The sequence below is a fragment of the Athene cunicularia genome, assembly GCF_003259725.1.
Source record: "Athene cunicularia isolate RWA chromosome 4 unlocalized genomic scaffold, athCun1 chr4_part2, whole genome shotgun sequence".
Classification (NCBI taxonomy): Eukaryota; Metazoa; Chordata; class Aves; order Strigiformes; family Strigidae; genus Athene; species Athene cunicularia.
This window is the reverse complement of record NW_020799099.1, coordinates 23,934,086-23,949,523: the sequence shown is the minus strand read 5'-3', so window position 1 is coordinate 23,949,523 and position 15,438 is coordinate 23,934,086. Positions and strand designations below refer to the sequence as shown.

At 40.3% G+C, this 15,438-nt stretch overlaps 1 protein-coding gene across 1 annotated transcript in view; it reads left to right on the top strand.

Annotated features, from left to right (window-relative positions):
- The window catches only part of TNKS (tankyrase), a 146,128-nt gene that overhangs the window by 60,851 nt on the left and 69,839 nt on the right, over window positions 1-15,438 (top strand). Inside the window, exon 4 of the mRNA XM_026847465.1 lies at window positions 15,149-15,185. Coding sequence (XP_026703266.1) covers window positions 15,149-15,185 — 37 coding nt within the window. The remainder of the gene's footprint in view (window positions 1-15,148; window positions 15,186-15,438) is intronic.

Sequence of the window (15,438 nt, the reverse complement as noted above, 5' to 3'; positions counted from 1 at the left end):
TTGAGCAGATCAACACTCCCGCCCAGCTTGGGGTCATCTGCAAACTGACTGAGGGTGCACTCGATCCCCTCGTCTAGATCATCAATAAAGATGTTAAACAGGAGTGGCCCCAAAACCCAGCCCTGGGGGACACCACTCGTGACCGGCTGCCAACTGGATTTAACTCCTTTCATCGCAACTCTTTGGGCCTGGCCATCCAGACAGTATTTTATTCAGCAAAGCGTGTGCCCATCCAAGCCTCGAGCAGCTGGCTTTGCCAGAAGAATGCTGTGGGAAATGGTGTCAGAGGCCTTGCTAAATTCAAGATAAACAACATCCACAGCCTTTCTCTCATCAAATAAGCAGGTCACCCTGTCGTAGAAGAAGATCAGGTTTGTCAGGCAGGACCTGCCTTTCATCAACCCATGCTGACTGAGCCTGATCATCTGGTTGTCCCCCATGTGTTGTGTGATGGCACTCAGGATGAGCTACTCAATCAGCTTCCCGGGCACCGAAGTCAAGCCGACAGGCCTGTAATTTTCCTGATCATCCTTCTGACCCTTCTTATATATGGGCGTCACATTGGCCAATTCCAATCTGTAGTGACCTCCCTGGTCAGCCAGGACTCTTGGTAAATGATGGAAAGCATCTTGGTGAGCACCACTTTTTTTGCTTGTGGGAAGGTAACATGGGAGAGGTCAGAAGTAACAAAAACCAAACATGGGATGGCATCAAATCCAGGGAAATTGGGCTGTTCATTTCTGAAGAGATTTTGAATAGATTGGTGCAGGTTACTGGGCTCAGTAAAATATATGCTTTCTTCAGGAGCTCTCTTCCTACCAGCAGTGGAGAAGGAAGGCAGAACCTGTAGAGCCCCCCTTCATGAAGAACTGACTATTTTGAATCTATTGGGTTTTTTTAATAAATCCTAGCCTTTACTAATGTTTCTATAAAAGCCATTTCTTGATAGTCATATTACTCTTGCTACTTTATTATAGTAATAGTAATAATAGTAGTAGTACTAGTAGTAGTAATAATAATAATAACAACAACAACACTTCTAATACATTCTGCTTAGAGGATTAAGCACCATCGCTGCTGTAGCTAAGTATTGCTTTCTTGTGCAGTCAATGACATGCCCAAAGTTGTAAGCAGGTTGGTGTGTGTTCTGCTTCTCCCTGAACTCCTTCTGCCAACTTCACTGGAATGGTAGGGTATCTAGTACCAAGTGTGAAGCAGGTGTAGGCTGTATTGGCATCTTCATTTACAGCCACTGTTAAACAGTCCAGTCGAGCAGTCTTGCTTCAGTGTGTGGTCAGTGAATTAACTTTCTTTGGGAAGGGTACCCTTCCTGCTGTGGCCAGGCTTTTTCAGGAAAGGCAATTCTGTGCTGAAATTGAACAGATAATCTGGTGCTGAGAGACTGCTGCCAGCTAGCAGAACCATCTAAAAACCTGGCTGTCCATCTTGCAGTTGTGGAGAAACTTAGATTTTTGTTCTTGTTATGCATTCTGGAAATATGAGGCAAAGCAGACCTGAGTGAAGAGACGTTATTTTCTCAGTGATATACTATTTCATAGGTGGCTTTGCTGGTTAGTCTCTTGTCTGTTGCCCTGGAAGTGAAAGATATCTTTTTTTCTGACAGAGCACAGAAAAATAACCTTTTCTTTGAAGGGAGGTAGCAGATTCTATGTAACTTTTAGCAATCGCAGCAAAAAATATTTTGTGAACAATTTTTCCATCTTCCAGTAGATAAAAGGCATAAAATAAAATTACATTAAAAAAAAAAACCCAAAAAGCATATGTTTGATGATAAAACAGAGGAATAGAAAGAGCAAAGTAAGACATAAATATACTGATTTTATTTTATTTTTTCATATATACATGTCTGAAAATGGAGAGAATAACATTTTCATGTTTGCCTTGCAACTCATGCTGGTCTTCTCCACAAATCTAAAAGATAGCTATTTTAAGTGATACTTTTTCAAATGATGCGGTATCCTCAGGGAACTAGATAAGAACTCTCATCAGTGTTCTAGACATTGTTCATCTAATTCCCCAGCAAATCTTGCTTTTCATGAATCTTTTTTTCTCTTGAAATCGTCTTGAGCTATATAGGGAAATCTCTTCCTGATCACTTGCAGGGAAAATGTAGCTCCATCTCAAGAATCTGCCCACTTTTGTCTGTCTGCACCGCTATGAGATGGTAGATGAGTGTTTTCCTTTCTGGAAGTCAGAAGGAAAATAATTTACGACTTACATGCCTTGTGGTTCTTATCATATGTGGCTGTACCTTCCCATATGGGATAATCTCTCTTTGCAAAGGTTAGGAGCAGCATCTTGGAGATGAGAAAAGGGGAAAGGAAAAGAGGAGTGTGACTGTTTTGCTGAGTCCCTGTTGCTTAGCTGCTGGCTGGGAATTCCTCCCTGAAAACTGAAAGTACCATATTTCCAAGTATGGTTCAAGTTGCCAGAGACCACCGCTGGTTCTTGGAGGGAAATTTTCTTGTGAAGCACCATCTGTATATTCAAGAATGATGAGGGCTTCCATATCTAAGCGTAGTCTTCTATTTGGGCCAAAATGGTAAATATAAAAACTGTCTTGACAGACATCAGAGATAGACTGATGTCTTAGACTGTTTGATGACTCCTATGTAGCCCACAGCCAGGGGTCAGGACTGCTGGTGTAACTGTTGAACAGGAAAAGGGAAAACAAAACCTTTTTGTACTCCCTCCCTTTGAATATTTCCTTGCCTCTTCATTTCAGCCTTGTCCTTCATCCAAATCCAAAACCCTTTTGATTGTTGTAAAGCCAGTTACACTAGACATATATGCTAGAACTGTTGTAGTGGCACAGCATGATCAGTGAGAGCTACCCTTTTTCTGGGAGTTTGTCTTCCTCTCTGCGGTTTTCATTGTCCAGCTCTCTGAAGTCAGATCCAGTTCTCCTATAACCTGTCTTTGCTCTGCTCTGCTGAGGTATTCTTAGAGGGTGGCAAAAAGGAGAGTCAGAGTCAGGAAGCAAGATCTCTCAGTAATAGATCTCGCCATCTTCTGCAACAGTAACTGGGCTCTAACAGAAATGGATAAGAAGGAATCCTGAGATGGTAGTGGGGAAGGTACAGTATTATTTCTCCTTGTGCTCTCTGGACAGAGTGGTAATACTGAGTTAGCTCACACTGAACTAAGACATTTAGGACATGGTAGAGAAAACCTGTGTTAACTCTTGCATGGTCCTCTTTCATTTTAGGTCAAATAGAGGTTTAAAATACCACTTTTTTTGAAGTCAAAAATGAAGCATACCTTAGAATAGCTTTGAATTAGAGCTATTGGCAAAATAAGCTGATTTAAGAGCTGGTGGTAATCCTATTACTTAATAAGAGGATCATTTAAATGTATTTTCTTGGGGATATTTAAGATCTTTAATGGTTGTGATAAATGAGGAATGTAGGAATACTTTTTTTGCCAACTATATTTTGAGTTATTTGAGGTGAGCAATGTCTTTAAATCTAGTGAGAATTACTGGAAGTAACTGAGAATGGAAAGCAGTATTTTTTCCTACTTCATGCAGAATGTAATTAAACTGTCTTTCGCTGCAGGTCTGCACAGAAACCTGCAGAGCTGTCGTGCTGAGGGTACATGCAGTTTATGTATTTCCTGTCTGGGCTGCAGTGAGGAGGGAACATCTGGTTTGTAAGGTGCTTTATTCATGGATATAGCTGTGATAGTGAAGTCCTGGTACTTTGTTCTCCAGTGCAATAGAAATAAAGAGCACCTGATGTATAACAGTGTCAAGCTGGACATAATCAGTGACTGATTTCCATAGTCATGTGTAGGGTATCCCTTGAACAGGCAGCCCTGTGTTGCATCAGATGAAACTTTCTGAGCATAAATGAAAAATTGAAGAACAAATGCTCTACTTTGGAGGTGAAACATAATGATGACGGTCCAATGAACTGAAGTTCTTGTCTTTAATTAATGAGTTAGTATCTTTTTCCTTCTGTGATCTATCTTTTTTCCTGTGGTGCTATTCTGTTTCTGGTCTTTGTAGATGACCATATTGTCATTTAGAGCAACGAGTTACTTTTTTTAAGAAAACATTATATGTAATCCTGTTACTTATGAGGAGCAGCTGAGGACTTCAGGTTTGTCTAGTTTGGAGATGAGGAGGCTGAGGGGCAACCTCATTGCTCTCTGCAGCTTTCTGCGGAGGGCAAGCGGAGAGGGAGGTGCTGAGCTCTTCTCTCTAGTATCCAGTGACAGGATGTGTGGGAACGGTTCAAAGCTGTGCCAGGGGAGGTTTAGACTTAATGTTAGGAAGCATTTCTTTATTGAGTGGTCAAACACTGGAACAGTATTCCTTGAGAGATGTTTGATGTCAGTGTTTAAGAGGCATTTGGACAGTGTTCTTAATAATGTGTTCACTTCTGGTTCAGCCCTGAAGTGGTCAGGCAGTTGGACTTCGATGTTCATTGCAGGTCCCTTCCAACCGAACTATTCTGTTCTATCAGGCATTTAACTAGCAGACCATTTAAAACAATGAGGTTAATACAAGGGACTGAAAATATTTACAAAACTTGAGTTGTATGTAGTATTTCATTATTCTTTCATTGTTGGTAAATAATGTAACCCTTCACAGCTAGGCCTCCTGTATATTGGCAATAGATATTATTGCTGTATTTCCATCTTATGGTATGCTATTCCAACAGGAGTAGCAGGAAGTGCCTTAATGTAAGAAACTAATTTATTTTCCCCCAGCTAGTGTTTTACTAGATACTTTTTAGTGAAGATAACAGTTTGCAGATTTAGATTCAGAACATCTTCCATAAATGCAAACTTTCTTTTCTCTTAGAACACACCCCATGTCATGTGTAGGTCACAGAGCAACTGTCTGAGTGAGTACCCAGAGATCACACCACTGCTCAGATCAGGCAAAGCTTGATCTGAGTTACTCTGATCACTGCTAGTGCAAATGTGTGTTCCGAAAAGACATTAAAAATAATTTCTAAAAATGAGACAAAAAAAGGGAACTGTCACTTTTAAGTATATATTCCCTATATCATAAGATCTGATGGGAAGGATAAAGGAGGGGAAGGATGTTCCAAGTCAAACACAGCTGCTCTTTACTCTGTCTGGGGTACTAGTAAAAGTCTTTCATATGAATCCACATATCGTGTTTCCAGTCATGTTACTGTCTTGTCTCTCCCCCAAATTCTACCAAGTTTTTCCTTATTTTCCAACTGTCTTTTGACTCTTAACTGGCAAATAAAAACCCACAGGGAGGGAAAGTTTGCCCACAGCAGTGAGATAAAATTGAGTTATATGGCTTTAATGTAAATGGAAAAGGTGTTGGATTATTTTGTTATCTTCCTTTTGTTAGGGGGAAATGGGTGTTTTTCAAAACATTTAAACTGAACTGTTGACAGATTAGTTTCCTGTTTGGCATGACAAAATTGTTCATGATAACAAAATCTATTACCTCTTCTTTGACATTGTTTTGGTAAGGATTTACGTGCTGTACTTTTCTTAAATGTTATGTAAAAATAAGTCGACCTTTCCCCCCCTCCACCCCCCCCCTCTTTTTATGATATCTTTGCTCTTGGTAATAAAGATAATATTGTGGCATTGTTTTCTTTAACTTCCAAAATGCAGGTATGTAGTTTCATTGCTGTGTGTTTGATGGGTTTGCCCCGTGTTTCCTCCAGTTACAAAGGAGTTCCTTCCTTCTGCTTGCTACTCTGTGGCCCAGTAGGCATAGGAAAATGTTTTGTGTGTTTTGTCTAGAAATTAGAGAAGTTACTTAACTGGATTTAAGTTCCTTCCAGGGTATGTGCTGCAGGGCAAGCGTGGCAACCGTGTATTTTTGAGGTGGCAGTCTCTGCTTTCTCAAGCTTGTAGTGTAAGTTTAGATACATGGGGCAACTTCAGATGTATGGAGAAAGGATTTTACTGTTCAGTTAAACCTTTGAAATTGGTAAAAAAAACACAAAACAAAAAAAAAAATTTGGCACATATGTACATTTTCTGTCTCATTTATTTCCTAGCAAACATTCAAAAAAACACTGCTTTAAACCTGTACAAATTGTTAGTACAAAATCAGTCATGTTTTCTGTATCTAAAAGAGTATAGATTTTTTAGTTAAAGTAAATGCTTCAGTTTTTAATCCAGCTATAGATTTTCAGACACAGTGTCCTCAGCTTTCTAGCATGTTTTATCTACAGTGGGAAAATCGGAGAGACTGCAAAATTTAATCTGCTCACGTTCACTGCAAAGTTCTCAGAGAAAGATTAGATGATGGAGCATAATTTTGGAGCTTGCTTTTATAGGTTATGGCTTTCCTGAGGGTTGTATATACCTTTTTCGGGTTTTATTCCATGATTTTTGTCAATTATAAGCAGGCATTTCTGTGGTTTCTCATTAGAGAATATTCTGCAGGATAAAATAATTTGCTTGTTTGAGGATGTTGTTTGGAAGGGCAAGGGAGGGAGCTGACTTCTGAAAAGTATGAAAGCAGCTTATTTCTCCTGCTCAGTTCTGGATATACTACTTGGCTATCTATCTACCTCTACTGTACTCAAGTCTTTGACAAAGAGTCCTTTGTCCTTTGTCTTCCTCTAGAAAGATTTCCTAGAAATCCCAGAGAGAAAATACATATACGGACATGTTACAGAAATGAGATAGTTGCTGGAAAAGTGGAATAGCACAGTTTATTAGTTACTAATATGGAGTATGGCTGGAATAGTGGGAATTACAGTGGAGGTTTCTTTTTGCTGATAACTGGAATTAATACAGTAAGTAAAGAGGGAGAGCCATTGGAGTGTCGCCCTTCCATTAGGCATGAAGGGGTGAGTGATGGGGAAGGCTCAACAGCTTTGGATAAAACCAGTCAAATTCCCTTTTCCATGTGTATTTCACAAGATCTCATGAGCATTGAAATCTGATGAAAAGATGAGCCTCAACCCCTTCAGTTTTTCCCCTCTTACCAATGTGTTTTGAATTGCAGGTTTGGATTTTCTGCCCAGTCTCTTGAAATTCTACAATTTTCTTTCCCCTTTCAGTCTGAAGATATGACACATATGAGTGGTGGTGTGTTTTCAAGAAAAGTACAGCACTCTGAAATAGCATAATTGTAATGAAAATAATATGGTTTTTTACCATTTGAATAAACATGATGCACACATTTTTTTTTTATACAAGTATCATGCACCAATATGAAGAAAATGAAACTACTTGTACAGGTACACTGAAGAGAATGAGTTTTAGAACATTTGTCAGATTTATTTTGGAAGAAATTATATTGTAGGGTATGTATGGTAGCATTGTTGAAGGTAAGGTGATTATGTGGCTTTAGGGTTTTTTGTTGCCCTGTTGCGTTGTTGGGTTTTTTAAAATTTACTTTATTATTATGGTCTTGCTGTGCAGTGTGTTGTGTCCTTTCTCTGCATATTCAGGAAGATTCCTGGTTGACTTAGCTTCATCTTTCTATCTTATGATTTAGGAGTTAAGAAATTTGAAACTTTCTGATAAAAGGACTTTTTCATCTTCCTCCCACTGTATGGTGACGGAAATCTGACAGCATTCTTTAACAAATAGGTCAGCACCACTGAAAAGAACTCCTCTGAGAAACAGAAATATGTGCCAAATGTAAACTTAATGGTGCTATAATTGCACATGCACTGAAGACCCATTTTGATATGCTACCTTAATCCTTCTTAGTGATCAAAACCTGTAAGATACGTACAATTTATATTTGGATATGAAGATGGCATTTAATAATCACTGCGTCTTATGTATGCTTATGTAGATGTGCTTTGAATTGACGGCTCAATAGAAAAGAACCTCTTCCATTACTTAAGACCCTAGCAGAGTTTTTGCCATTCTTTATTTTGCAAAGCTGCAGATTTCCCAACATGCTGCTTCCTGCCAGGCCTTAGAGATCCAGCTTTCTGTTCTAGAAAACTAAATCAGAAATGCTCTAGATGCGAGCTCTGTCCGCCTAACTGAAGGTAGGATGCTGCTAGCTCAGTGGTTTGGTACAGTTGTGGCCAAAACCAAATGATGTTTGCATATTTCTTTAGTTCAGATCCCCTTTTAAAACATGTCCCTAAAGGCACTTCATTATTAGCTGAGCCATTTTCAAATTTTAAATTTCTATTACAAATGGCTAATTTGAATCCACATGCACAGTTCCTGGCTCACCTTCAACAGTATAGGCAGAGTCAAGGTACCAAACCTTTCCTCCTTGTTAATATTCCCCCTTGTCTGCAACTTGTTCTTGAAGACATTATCTCCTGAGTTGCTTTTTTGCCACCCTTGTAGAGTTGCTTTGGTATTTTTCATCTGTGACAAGAGCTTAAAATTTAGGTCTTGCTGTGTTCCTGGTCAAGCCTATTAGACAGCTTATAAAATCAACCCATTTACTTGAGAGAAGCAGCTGAGTGAAGAAGTGCAAAAAGTATAAAGAAATTAACCTTAAACAAGTGAGGTATTACAAGTAAGGTAGTATAGTAATAAAATCTGAAATGATTACTTTTGTGTCTATCCCTTCTCATGTGTTTCTTGTACTTCTTGGTTATAAATGCATTTTCCCAAAGGATATTATTTCAACATATATCTCTTTTTTGTTGATTTTTTTTTTTCTGTGTCAGGCAGTTATTCCCACAGCCTTGTGCTTTTTGGATGGTAAAAATACCTTGCTCTGATTTAACTCTGTATTTTAGTCTCACCTGGTGCTTTACTTTTAAGAAAAGTTAAATGGGGAAGAATGGCTTGATGAGTATTTTAATGGCATGATTGGACCCTTCCAGAAGTAGGCACATTGAAAATAAAATTTGAGTTTGCTAGAAAAATGGTGCTTTAAAAAAAAACCCAAACAAACCACAAAACCAAAACACCCCCCCTCCAAAAAAACCCACCCTAGTAGTCTGTCATAAGCACTAAAAGCATCCTGCTCTGACTATAACTTGAATATTTGTTTAAATACTTAAATATTACTCCAAAGATCGCAGTGGATTTAAGAAGGATGGCATATGTGGATGTGAGCTCATTGCTTACTCATAGATCTATGAAATCTTGTCAGTTCAGAGACAAGGTATATTTTAGTTTATTTCTACTGTGTTTACTACTTTGCTAGAATCTGTTCGGATTCTGGTCCATAGATTACTTTCTTTGTAGCAATGCCAGCTCAAATGCAAACTTCATTTCCCCTCCCCTCTCTGTACCATTTTGCCCATGCTGTTAATTCTGAGGGACCCATTTGGGTAGCCATGGTCTGAGCTGGATGAAGTAACAAATTTTGATGGAAAAGAAGTTCTCAGCCCCTCAGCTGCATCAGGACTCTGATGCTGTTTTCCCATCAGCTTCATGCATTTCTGTGCTAGTAGAGTTGGAAAAGCACCAGAAACACTTAAATGAGGAAAAAGATGTTCAGATACCTGTTGTCTCTACTGCTGTGCTGGAGAGCCCATGACCACTGTGCTGCTGGATAATTGTGAATACTTATTTGGATAATAAGCAAATACTTATTTGAAAAATATCATCAAGGCTGTTCACAAATTTCTTGTCAATCTCTGTGTGGGACATGTACTTTCAAAAGTACTAGTTCAGGTTTTCAGGGTAGGCAGCCAATAACAAGCTGTAGTCTGCACATGGTTGAAGTCAAATGTAGAGCTGCTGTGTTTTCTAATGGAGCAGGATTTCACTCCTGATTTCCAGGGCTGCTAGGCCTGCAGCTGCTAAGGAAGAAACAGGAGGTCCTGAAAGTTAATGAGTCAAGCTCAGTGTGACCAAACACAGTCACAGGTTGCCCAGAGAGGTTGTGGAGTCTTGATCCTTGGTGAAATTCAGAAGCCTCCTCAATGCAGTCCTTGGCCGGCTGCTCTAGGTGGCCCTTCTTGAGTAGAAGGGTTGGATGAGAAGACCTCCAGTGGCCCCTTCAACCTCAACCTTTCTGTAATGTTAATGAATCTTTCTCTCCCCAGCCTGTGGCCACAGTTACACATTCATCAGGCCCACATCCTTTTGTCATGTATCTCAGAAGCAAGGTACTGTTGGCTACTGTAAAATTTTTCACTCTTTATTGGTAATCTGGGGATTTAATTTTGTAACTGTGATCTTATATGATGTGCAGCTTGTCATCCTCTTTAGTTTTTCAGTTTGGTCAAATATTTTCATCCATTTTTTTCCTCATTATTTTCTGTCATTATGTTGGATAATAATGGCTTGGTTTAATATGTATAACATCAGTTTTTAGGGAGTTGTTCTTACTGTGGAAAACTGACACATGATAGTATGATAACACAACTACTTTGTCCAGGTTGACATGTTGGCCCTGGCTAGTTTCTATATTAGCTACCAGGGGGAGGGAAGAGATTGAGAGAGCGCGCCTGCAATACACCTTGTTTCTTAGTGTAGATGCATTGAGAAAGCACTGTTGGTTTATGCCATGCATTCAGATTGTTTTTTTAGCTTGCACTATTAAGATGAAATTTCTACAGTTATGGGAAAGAGTGAAATAAGGCTGTTTGTCTATAAAGTACACTGTAGGGTTGATTCATTATATTATTTTTTTTCCAGGATTTGGGATTTTTCTTTTGTCTTGAGTGCATGCGTATATGATGGTCATATTTCACAGACTCATCTAGTAAGTTTAAGATCAAAGGTTGCTAGTGAGTTAAAGGTAGAAGTGGATTGACTGATTCTTCCTTGTAACTCTTTAATAATGGAATTGTTTTATGCTGCACTTAAATTTGCAGCATGACCCAGTGTAACACCACATAATGTGGCACTAATAACCACAAAAATAGGAAAATAGCACCCTGAATATGGGAAGCAGGAAGAAATAGGTTGTTGATAGAGGAGGGCTTGTGAAGACTAGCTGCAACAGGCTGGTGTGCTTTTCTGGCTGCAGCTTTTATCATTAAGCTAGAAAGCACAAATGAAAGGAATGAATTAGGAGCCCATAAAGAGTTCAGCCTGTCACTGTTGGTGCACCCCTGTCTTTTATTCTCCCAAATACAATATTCCTGCACGTGTCTGTATATGTTTGTAGTGCAGTACTGCACTCTCCTGTACTTTCATCTGCTGCGGTTGGATTCAAAGTGGCTGCTGATCAGCATGTTGTCTCAGTGCAAGGCAAGGTCTGTCTTCCACTGAGATCTCAACTGGTCTTCCAGCTACTTATCTGCTTAACTGCTGGGTGCAAGCAGCCACTGATGTCTGATAGTTAATAAGCATTTGCTGCTAATCAGCTACCACAGAATACAGCTAGAGCCAGGTACAGCAGTGGCTGCATAGCATGGGGAGCCATGGTCACTCTAGTTCTCAGCAGCTGATCAGAGGTAATTGGTTTTCTCTGGGGAGGCAACAGAGATAGGGCTAGTTAGCTGTCTGATGGTAGCTGTGTTTTGAAACACTGATTATCTGTGGTTACCAGTGGTGACCACCTAGTTCCAGCATAAATGGAGCAGTAGTGGTGTGATCGGGAACTGGGAGCAAGTAGAGAACTTGATGGTTTAAAGGATGCTGAGAGAGCTCTCAGCAATGAACTTGATCACATGCAGTGAACTCTACACACTGAGCAGTTTCTACTTACCTACCAGATTTTGTCTGACAAGATAGGAACAGGGGCACTGCTTTAGTATAGCGCTCACTGCTCTCCATTTCACACCCTTTCTGTCCTTGCCTTCAGAAGTTCCCAGGCTGACTATCTGGGTTTCCCAGCACGTGGAGGTGAGGAAATCCAATGCTGTCTTTGTGGGCTTCTGGACCAAGAAGCAGCAGCCTTTCTGGGCTGTTTCTCTTGGGCTCTCTTGTACCAAGAAGAGAGGCACGCTTGTCAACATCTCACCTACCTCGTGTGGCAAGATGTGTCTGGTGGTGTGGCCATGTGTTGTTTGGGCTTGCCGTGAAACACAGAGGACAGGTTGAACTGAGATATGGTGGAAGGGCCAGATAGCAAATAGATGAAAGTTGTTTTCAGCCTTGTATTTCAGTTTTGATCTTCTGTGGCAAGGTCTAACAATATTAACTTTCATACCTCTTGCAGACAAGCTTTGTGCTATTCAAAATATTGCTGCCAAAAGTCCTTTGTATGGACACTGTGATTGGAAGGGTGTTTTTCTCTCAAAGCTGGCAACTGTGAAGAGATTTGGAAGAGTAATTCAGGCTGTTACCTGCACTTTGTTCTGCAGATGCCCTTTTGCAAAACTATAAATCCCAACCTGCCCAAAGGAGCTTTTTAAGTGATGTTATTAGCTTGGTTCAAGTCAAACAGTTTGACATTCTTCGAACAGATGTATTATGTGAGGCTGATGGTCTGTGTTCCTGTACTTCAGCTCAGAACTTGAAATTGGTCTATGCCAGAAGCATGCATGGTTTGTTTTCAGATGCTTTGTAAATGAATATTTTATTAGGTAGCTGTGGCCAAATGCTGCAGGATGGCCTTGGATACACTTCGTAGCTAAGCAGCTTTAGCTGTGTTGGCAGAGCCCTCTGGTGGGAATGCAGCCTGTGCCAGCAGCAGCCGGTCCAGTGGGCAGTGCCACCTACTTCTCCCAAATGCCATCAGCCAGCCCTCTCTTGGTTCAGGGGCATCCCACCAGCTGTTGGCTCGAGTGGCCAAGGAGTTCCTCGTTGTCCTGTTCCTAGCTGGGAGACCAGAGCCCTGTGGAAACGGCTTTTTTTTTTTTTTTTTACTAAGCCTGATGGTGTGCTGTAAGGGCCTGATAATTTTAGGTGTTGCTTTGCAAAATATGATGGCTCTTTGAGAGTAGTGAAGTTAACTAATGACAAGATAATGTTTTCTTAATCCACATCAGTGTGAGGGAGTTGTGGCAAATTTCAAGAACTGCTTGTATGAATTTCAACAGTATCTGTAAATACCCTTTTTAAAAAGTATCACTTAGTAAAAGTAACTGATTTACTTAGGTATACCGTGGGACATTCTAAATCAAGAAGCCACAGCCTTCCATTTCTGTTGGTCAGTAATGCTTTTGGAAATCAAGGTACTTGAGGACAGGGCTTTGTGTTTTTAAAGTACCAACTTATTGAGCATGAAGGAAAAATGTTACACTTGTCTAACCTAATAGTATTCAGAAGCCTGGTTAGGACTGCTAGATGCACTGCCAAACAAGAATGTGCAAACAGGTCTTTTAATCTGATTAGGTCCCTAAAGTGTTGATATAATACAGGCCAATAACTCTCCTACAGGAAATCCAGCTGTTTGGGATTGTTGCACGAGTAATGCAGTAGTAATAAAGTGTCTGTCTTTTCCCTCCTCACATGCTGGCCAGAGCTTTTCACTCACCATTGATTTGAAACACTCACAACTGTGCCCGGTATTTTATCTTCATTAAAATAAAAAAGGAGAAACGTGTACCATGGCTTGAAAAGGCAATTGCCTGTGGTGGGCAGGAACCCCCTCTGATGAAGTTGGAGAGTAGCAGCAAGACAAAGGCAATCATATTTTTGTGTCATTTTACTTGTTTCATGATCAAGTTTTCATTAAGACAGACATCTAAATTATTCCAAAAGCTCAATTAACTTTCATGGTCTGTGTCTGAAATACCAGTTTCAGTTCTTCAACTTTGCGTTGAATCATGTGCTCTGTCGCTGGGATTTGGCAGCACAGAACCACTCTGTTAAGAGACCAGTCATGCAAGAGGCAGACGCATGGTGGAACTCCTTGCTGCAGGTTGTTGTGAATTCCCAAAGCTCAATATGTTTCAGAAAATAATTAAACACACTTGTGAAAGGAAGATTGGCCAGTATGAGGAGATGCAGATACTGCCTTAAGAATTGCATAGCTGCAGCCAGGGTGGGAGGTGCATGGTTGTGTATACTCGCCCTCTTCCTCCTTACCCTTGGGTGAAGGCAGGGTGCTGAACTAAACAGGGCTCCTTCCTTAAGACCCTGGAGAGAGCTGGTGGTGGTGTTGTTCTTGTCCCCCTCTGTTGATAACTGGAGGAGCTCTGATGGGGGAAGTACCAAGCTGTTTGTGATGGATGAGGACTCTAACGCTCCTCCCGCAGCCTAGAGAACTTCTTTGTTGAGGGATGTTGTTTCTAGAGGAATCCTCCAGTTTACCTGCAGTCTGATCTGGCATTTCCCATGGCCAGGTGACCTTCTCAACTGTAATGAGAGTTTCACTGGAGGCTCATTACAAATACATGTAGGAGGCAGCACAAAGGTGTGTTTTTTTTTTCTTGTGGGACAGCTTCATCTTCCTGTTTTTCCTACAGCGTTGTGGTTAGAGGCTTTAATTCTCTGGCAAGTGGTATATGCTATGTTTTTCAAGCCCTGCATCTTTTGGCTTTTAGGATACCCAGATATTTTTCTAACTTCTGAACTGCAATTCCCTTACATCTGTATTATACAATATCATCATGATTCAGTTTTGTGGAATACTGTCTTACTTCCACAGGTCATCTTGTTCTGTGCTCTTTTTAAGATAGCCACATGCAATTTTAATCCTGTGATGCAACAACCTTCCTGAGTTGTCTGTTGTAACTCAGAATTTCAAATATAAATACAACTCTGACATTACTCATGATTATCTCTAATCTCAGAGTTTTGTAACAAAATGTCTTGGAGAGTTCGTGCTCTTTTGCCTATGCTTTCAATTTCAAAGACATTTTCTTGGAAAGTGACTGATGATATAATATTTGGAATTTTTAAAATAAGTGCTGCTCGTCTGAAGAACTTGGTGAAGACTAATATTACTGTTCAAATAGGCAGGTGAGAGCTTTGGAGATTGCTAATTTGTACCTTTTAAAAAGCCGCACTGCCTTGCTTTTGTCTCGGAATTTATTATGCTTCCCAAGTATAATGTGACATACTGAATAGGGCAGGGGGTGGGGACATTGTCTTCAGCTGACATGCTGTTATCAGCGGGACTGTGTTTCTGGACACAAGATTTCACAGTCATTGGTCGTCTGAAGAAAGCCTTTCCATCTGAGGATTGGACAAGAAGATGCGTCAATTTGCTGCCCGTCTCCAAGGTACTGGTGATGCTGCCTCCACAAGCTGGCTAACGTCACAGCTCCATCACCCAGCGGGGTGTGGGCTTTTTTCTCCTCTTCTCTGTTTTAATTCTGTATTTGCTTCCTACTGCATTTCTTAATCTGTCTTCTGCCAAATGCTAACAGCATGATATTTTGCAATCATTTAGGTGAATACAAGAAGGACGAACTCCTGGAAGCTGCTAGGTGAGTGCCGCTGAGAATATAAAGCATATTTTGGGGGTGGAATCGGAGAGGAAAAGGGATTTTTAAAACATTACTGTTTTGTCATTTGCCTCTCCATGAAATGATGCAAACAAACCACTTCATTAGCATAAATCTCTTCAGACTTTACAGTCTGGTACAAATGGAAAAGCCTGTTTATGTAATTGAAATCCCCCACTATGGTGGTTATAAGGTTAATATTGAGTTTTTGCTTTAAGCTGCTTAAATCCTCTTT